Source organism: Anomalospiza imberbis, chromosome 15, assembly GCF_031753505.1.
Source record: "Anomalospiza imberbis isolate Cuckoo-Finch-1a 21T00152 chromosome 15, ASM3175350v1, whole genome shotgun sequence".
NCBI lineage: Eukaryota > Metazoa > Chordata > Aves > Passeriformes > Viduidae > Anomalospiza > Anomalospiza imberbis.
The window spans coordinates 9,059,791-9,067,151 of record NC_089695.1 but is presented as its reverse complement, the minus strand read 5'-3'; the positions used below and the strand labels follow the sequence as shown (position 1 = coordinate 9,067,151).

The 7,361-nt window shown below is 46.6% G+C and overlaps 1 protein-coding gene across 6 annotated transcripts in view; it reads right to left on the bottom strand.

Moving 5' to 3' along the window:
- Positions 1-4,648: 4,648 nt before the first annotated feature.
- The window catches only part of TCF7 (transcription factor 7), a 69,749-nt gene continuing 67,036 nt past the window's right edge, over positions 4,649-7,361 (bottom strand). For 4 of the 6 annotated variants that reach the window (XM_068205749.1, XM_068205751.1, XM_068205750.1 and 1 more), the window contains one exon: positions 4,649-5,577. In XM_068205749.1, coding sequence (XP_068061850.1) covers positions 5,277-5,577 — 301 coding nt within the window. In that variant the 3' untranslated portion in view covers positions 4,649-5,276. The remainder of the gene's footprint in view (positions 5,578-7,361) is intronic. The other 2 variants (XM_068205754.1, XM_068205755.1) reach the window with 1 other exon arrangement.

Below are 7,361 nucleotides of genomic sequence, written 5' to 3'. Positions count from 1 at the left end.
TATTTGCAAATGGTTCTAGTTATTTGGAACTAGACAATTTTACTGTCACTTACTACTGAGTGTAGAAATAATAGCACCTAGGCAGTGGTTAATTAAAATAAAAACACATGTAAATTTTTTAAATTACTAATGCAGGGTAGTGGTCAGACACAGTGGACAACTTTGAGATGAAGCTGAGTGATGCTTTTTTGATGGCTTACCAAGATTACCTACATTTTGGATGTAACCATTATGAAAGCAGCATTCAAACTCATGCTTTGGATACAACTGCTCCTCACACCTGGTTTCTCAGGAGGTTGTGGGCCCTGCCTTTGTGCTGCTGTGCATTATATTGGGTGTGTTAGACATTGTCAGTGGGCATAAAATACTCCACTGCTACACTTGGACATGCTGAAGCCTTTCCAGCAGCCTGTATTGCAAACAATGCACCTCAGTTTAAAAGTGCTACTAGAGGAAAATGTGATGTCCTTTCTGTGGCTATGTTTGTAGTTAATATTCAAAAGCCTGCTGTAATTGTGTGTGGTGGCAGCAGCCTGTGTAAATTCCTTTGGGTGCTTGTCACGAGCCCAGTGTCAATGTTTGTCAGCAGCCACTGCCTTGCACGATGCCTCATGCTGCTTCAGGGTGAGGGAGAGACAAAGACACAGTTTATCTTCCTCACTGCACTGCTCCAACTGTGCTGTGCCTGCATAACTACACCTGGGATTAAAACTTGGTAGTTGTGAGAGCAGCTGGCTCAAAGCGTGAGCTGTCCTGGTCAGATGTGCAGTGGTGGAGCCTGTGCTGAAGCCCCAGGTTGTGACATTTGGCTGTTGGCACTGAGGTACCTGTAGAGGTGTAGGGGAGGGCTGGTCTGTGCACTCAAGGCATTGTGTAGCTTTGGCAGATTTGTAATACTCTCACTAGTCTTGGTAGTTAGGATTGCACACAACTTACTTTGTCTAATTGAAATTCCCCTGCAGTACTGACTCAGACTTCAGCCAGATTCAAATTCTGTAGCTGCCTGGCAGGGATGTCAGCAGGAAAAGACTGTTTTTTGAAGCTCTCGGTTGTCTTACCCACTCCAGTAATACTGGTGCTCAGCTGTAGAGAAAGACCCTGGGGAGGTACTGAGAGTTTGGGCTGTCATGTGGCTGCTGCCTGTGTTCCATGCTTCAGCTGAACCTGCTCCTTGCTGCCCTAACAGGCACTGGCTGTGTACTCTGAAATTCCAGAAAGCAGGAGAGACTGATTTCCCACTGTTAAACTTTCTGTTGCTGTTTAACTTGTATTAAAGCTGGAGGCTCCCCCCTCTTTTTCTTTTTTTTTTTTTTTTTTTTTTTTAAGTTGGTGCATGATCAGGGATCAGGCTTCTCTTGGATAAAGGGATTGAGTCTGGGGGTAGGGAGAGGCAAGGCTGGGTGTCAGTAGGAATTGTAGGAAAAAAGTGTTTTCTTTGTACCCTTGCTGTACTATTTCAGTCTTACCCATTGAAGGTTATTGGCAGTTATTCTGAAAACTATTCAAACATACAAATACTGAAGGGAAAAACCAACAGCAAGGAATCCTCTTGAATGCTAAGAAATAGTTACTTGAGAGTTTGATAGCATTATAACTTCCAGTGGCCTCTTTTGAACAGCCAGTCTGGCAATTACTTTATTTATAAAGCTATAAACATACTTTGAACATAAAAGCCAAAAAATACAAACTCAGTGAAGTAAAAAAATTACAACAAATGATGGATAGTCATTGGACAAATGAAGGTACAGCTGCAAAACATTTATCCCTGCTACATACATACAGTGGTTTTACTTGTTTTAATGAAGTGGTACTTCCATGACTTCTACATTCAGACTGATTCCAGGAATTCAAATATGTATTTCAGGAAGAGTTAAAACAGCTGTAAAATAACTCAAAAAAAAAAAAATCTTGTTGAGATAAAAACTTCAGGGTAAACTCTTCCTTTTATTAAAAAAGAGTATTAACACAAAATAGCAACACTTCATATGGCAGTTTGAAAGACACTTTTTTTGGTATTAGTAACTTTGTTTTGGCATTGGTTATCAGCCGTGGGGCCATGGAACAGAAGTCAGTCATGCTGTTTTGTCTTGGAAAGGGGCAGCCAAACAGTATCTTTTCTGTGTTTTGGAATAAAAATAATGACATTTTCTCAGGTACCCCAGTATAACCTGAGTGCAGTATATCCCAAGTGGGTATTCTGAGTTTATCCTGCAGTAGCTGGAAGCACAGAGTGAGGTCTGGCCTGTGTGTATAGAGCAGAGCACACGCAGACAACGCTGTGGGTGTCACTGCTCCAGCTCTGGGGCTCTGGAAATGCTTCTGTGCCACGAGGGCAAGGCAAGGGCTCCTGGAGAGGGGGTGTTAGGTGTCACTAAGGAGCTTTTGCAGGAGTCAGTTGGAATAACAATAGTGAGAGGCGCCTGTAATGCAGATGAGCCTTTTGCTGGTCGAGGCGGGGACTCACAACACCATGGATGGGCCAGAGGAGCCTTGAAATCAGCGGCTGAAAGTCCCAGGGTGTGAAATGAATGAGGGCTGGTCTGGGTGCCTCGGCCAGTTTAATACTGATCAGGACTTTCCCTGAAATTTCCTCTGGTGTTACTTAGACACATCTGCTTCTTCTTTTCTACCTGCCTTTGCTTTGCTGCTAAGTTCTGTCTGTCATCCAGCCATGCAATAGCAGTCAGGTGTTGAGTTACACCAGCCTTAAACCCAGTAAGGGGTACACCAGGCTACGGTGGCTGGTCTGTCATCCGTGGTGCTTCCAGTAGGTGACACTTACAGCACCTTACAGCAGAGGGTCTCAGAGTGACAAACGATGAACTGAGACACAGCCATTTTTAAAGCTGTATTTTTTTGTTTGTTTGAAAATCAAATGACTAAAGAGACCATATCAGGTCTGGCAAGTCTACTGAGTTCCTCTGTTCAGCACCGGAACATGCTGTTGGCTAAGGTTGCTAAAATAATTTAAAATGAGCAGATTGCATATTGATCTAGTGCTATGTAATTAACCCTCTGAGTGCAGTCAGTACAAAAGTGTACAGTTGGCATTGGATCAGGTAATGCTACTTCTCTAAGGGTTAAAATGATTCAAACTTCAAAATGACTCTTTGCAAACTTGTCAGGTTTGTGCACATAGCTTTCTGTCAGTGCTTCTGAAGTTACATTTATACAGGAGAGGAATAAAGAAATAGGTTTAGATCTTCAAAACTAAAACCAGAAATAAAACATCTACATGACTAGAAGCGAAACTATCTAAATAAAGGGACTAAACCCAAAGCTGCTCTACAGACTAGTTAGGTTTGGCTTTTTTTTTTTTTAATTTTTAAATCTTTGAAGCATAAACTTGGTTAAAAAGTTACGTTTAATCCAATGTAAAAAATTATGGTTTGTGTTTTTGCATTAAGAAAAAAATATAAAAATAGTTTGTACATTATAAAGGTCATCTTAAATTTCTTGCAGTTCTACAATAATATTACTACATAATTTGTATTCAGTACTCCAAAACCCATCTATCAAGTAGGAAAAAATAGTGCCCCCTCTACCTCTGTGTGGTGTCATTTTTCTCTTCAGCAGTCTGGAATAGATTTCTTTCAAGTAGGAAAAAAAGTCAGCACTGGACTAGACTGTGGTCTCTGAGAAGACTGTAAACCTGAAGTAAATCCAGAACTTGGAATTATTCAGGATTTACATCAGTTCATTGAGCTCATAATCCATCCACAGTGTTTTTTGTTTATCAAACTCAAAATATAAATACAACACCAGAAACCGGTAAACATTTTAAAGCTGGAGAGAATACATTAACATTTGGCATTGTCACTGGGGTGGAGGGAGAATCTTTTAGAAGAAGCTAGAATAAGGTTTGTTAAAATGTTCTATACTGAGTCATGAAAAAGAGAGTTCTTATCTCGCCGAGGGTATGTACAGACAGATGCCTACAGAGCAGGGCAGTGAGTGCTGCTCTGCTGCCACGCTGCCCCGCCACAGGAGAGCTCACACCTCCGCCGAAGGACCTGCTGGGCCAGCGGTCCTCTGCCCTGGGCTACTGTGATCCTGGGCCACTGGCCAGCGAGGTCCTCTGCCCTGGGCCACTGGCCAGCATGGTCCTCTGCCCTGGGCTAGTGTGATCCTGGGCCACTGGCCAGCGTGCTCCTCTGCCCTGGGCTAGTGTGATCATGGGCTACTGGCCAGTGTGCTCCTCTGCCCTGGGCTAGTGTGATCATGGGCTACTGGCCAGCGTGGTCCTCTGCCCTGGGCTAGTGTGATCATGGGCTACTGGCCAGCCTGCGGGGGCTGCTGGCTCCCCACATGCCCTGCCCTGCTCGCTGCTGTGGAGGTGCAGAGCTCAATCAGAGCCTACAAAAGCAACAGACTGATTTCTGAGGCTTTGGCCAGTCGGTCTGGTGGGATTTCTGACCATCCACATCTGCAGAGGACAGTTCCTGACAGCAGGGCAGACCCTGCACCTGACCAATGCCCTGAGCAACCATCAGCCCTTCCAGCAGCTGGTCCGTGCTCCTTTGCCTGGCTGGTGCTCCCTTTTCCTCTGCCTTGCTGTACAACCGTGGAATGGGACATGTCTGCACAGAGACCTGTTACCTGCAAACAACATCTTCCTGTTGTCAAACAAGAAGTTAAAAAAATTCACCTCATCAGTTTAAATATTTAATTTCTGTTTTACCCGGTCAGATCAGAACACCGGCATTGCTTCGTTTCCTTTTCAGAACATACGGGCTTTAAAAAAATTCTCATATTCCAGCTTTTCCAGCTCCTTGGTATAAGGGCTATGGGAGATCTGTGAGTAGCTACACTTTCAAGCAGCTCGGAGGGCAGGGAGTCGAAGCCAGGGTTAGACTGACAGCACCTACCACCTACAGCAGCAAGCTGGGGGTGTGGCTCTGCTCTCTGCCACGCTTTGAGATAATGCAGTAAAAAAGAAACCAAAACAAAACCCAAAACAAACAAACAAACAAAAAAAAAAGCATCACAGGGCAGGGACAAAAGGCTTGTTTACTCATCAGCACTTTAAATTTTGGCAAGTACTTATTTTTTACCTTTTTTTTTTGAAATTGCTTTTCTATCTTTATCAACCCTCCCCTCCAAAAAAAAAAAACCCAACCAATTGAGTTTTCCATCATCCTTAAGTCATCCTGTCGCCAAACTTTGCATGTTTTACAGTGAGATGGGGATTTGGCTGGGCCTCTGGTCCTCGTCCAGGGTCAGCGGAACCAGGTGGGCGAGCGGAGTGCCCGGTGTGGCCAGCGGCTGGCGAGGGACTATGTCCCCGAGGAGGCGCGGCTGTAGGCGGGGGGCGCGGCGGGCGCCGAGGAGCGCCGGGCGCCGTGTCGGGAGGGGCCGGAGGCGGGCGGGAGGTGTGCGGACACGGGGCAGGGGTCGGGCTGGTCGCGGTGCGCGGCGTCGGCGGGGGCTGCGAGCTGCTCTGACGGGAAGGCGGAGGGGATGCATCGGAGTGCGTCCGGTGGGGATGGAGGGGAGTCTATAGCACTTCCATCGGAAGAAACTGGGCTGGCACAGCGTCCTTCTCCTTGTAGGTACCGAATGCACTTCTTTTTCCTCCTGGAACAGCAGAGAGAGGCCTGTGTGAGTAACGGGAGGGTCCCGCAGCCCCGCGGATCCGCCGTCCCCTTCTCCCCGCGGGAGCTGCAGCGCTGCGGCGACACCGCCAGGCGGCGCCGGCGGGCCGGGAGCGGAGCCAGCAGGAAGGGGCTCGGCCGCAACGGGAGAGGAGGAGGAGGAGGAGGAGGAGGAGGAGGGCATGAAACAGGAGTAAACATCAACATGCTGTAATAAAAATGAAAACAGAAAAGAAAAAAAAAAAGAAATACCCCCCCTCATATTTATAATTATCAATGCCATTAAATGAAAAAAATTAAAAAGTGAAACAATACAATTTAAAAATAATAATATAAATAATAATAAACACCCCAAAACTAAAAAAAAAATCAAAATAATAATAAAAATCTAACCCATGAGGTCACTCCTCACCAGCCACCACCCTAACTGCTTGAATTCTGTGTGGGTGCCTGGCTCTCACAAGTTCAGGACTAAAGCATTCCCTCCCCAGCTGCCACTGAGCCCACGCAGGGCCTGTGGGACAGTCGTGTGCACTGGTGTCCCAGGGCACGTCAGCACCACTGTGCTTAGCAGTCACAGGTTGTGCTCTGCTGGGACGCTGCCCGTCACACCAGTCTCAGCTTTTCTCATCCCAAAATCTGAAGGTTCCAAGAGCTCATTTCCCAGCACTTTCCTAGCCTTGTGCACAGTATCATCTATTTAGAACCATGGACTGGTTTGGGCTGGAAGGGACTTTAATGCTCACCCCGTTTCAACCTCCCTGTCATGGGCAAGGACACCTTCCACTAAACCAGAGGTTGCTACAAGTACCATCCAACCTGGCCTTAGCTCTCAGCTCTTCTCTTCTGCTCTGAGTTCTCTCTGAATCTGAGTGTACTTCCCATTCATCCCCACCTCCAAGGACAACTCAGTGATACAGATGAGCAGAAATGTGCTCAGCAACCATTCAGGAAAAGGGAAGGAAATGGCCTGGGATTGGCTGGAGGGACATGGTCTGAGGGTGCCTGAGGTCCTGCTTTGAAAACTGGAACAGTCCCGAGGCCTTCAGAGGACTTGTTGCTCCTTGGAGGACAGATCACCTTTCACCTGCTCACTGAGCTAAAGGAAAATCAGCCCTGACAGAGCTACCAATCACACTTCAGCCCATGGGGATCCTGGAGAGGAAGTGTTTGCTGTGAGCTCCTCTTGGGATGTCACCTCTCCCTTGGGAAGTGGAGTACAGGTACAAAATGCAATGTGGGCAGACACTAGGGAGAGAGATTGGCAGAACAGTCCTGCAGTGGTGACAGACTCAGTTCCATGCTTCCATTCTGTGGAATGTGATAGAGCTCATCAGCTGGGGATGGCTTTACTGACCCAAAGGGGTTTTTACAGGACAGTACCCACCAGGGGCAGCTCTCCTCCCCCAGCCCTGCTCTTCTAGCAAGAAATCTGCTGGGACTGGGAAGGTCCCTAAGGCAGCACACCTGCCTTAGGGAACAGGGACCAGCCTTCTTTAATCCCTCCTGAAGAAACACTCAGGTTCCCCACATGTTTGTATGTTATGATTTGGGGGTTATCAAAAATAAAAGTCACACATCTTTCTTGCTGTAGCTGGGTTTGGCCATGATTCCTTCACATCCTGTGACAATTCTGTTCAGTATTTATCCCGAGTTCCAGATGTCCCTTGTACATCCAGATTGTTTTAATCTGGTTGTCCAGAGCCAGTCCCTCACACTATCTTGTCTCCACTGTTTGTTGAGCTGGTGTTCCTCCTCTCCATGTGA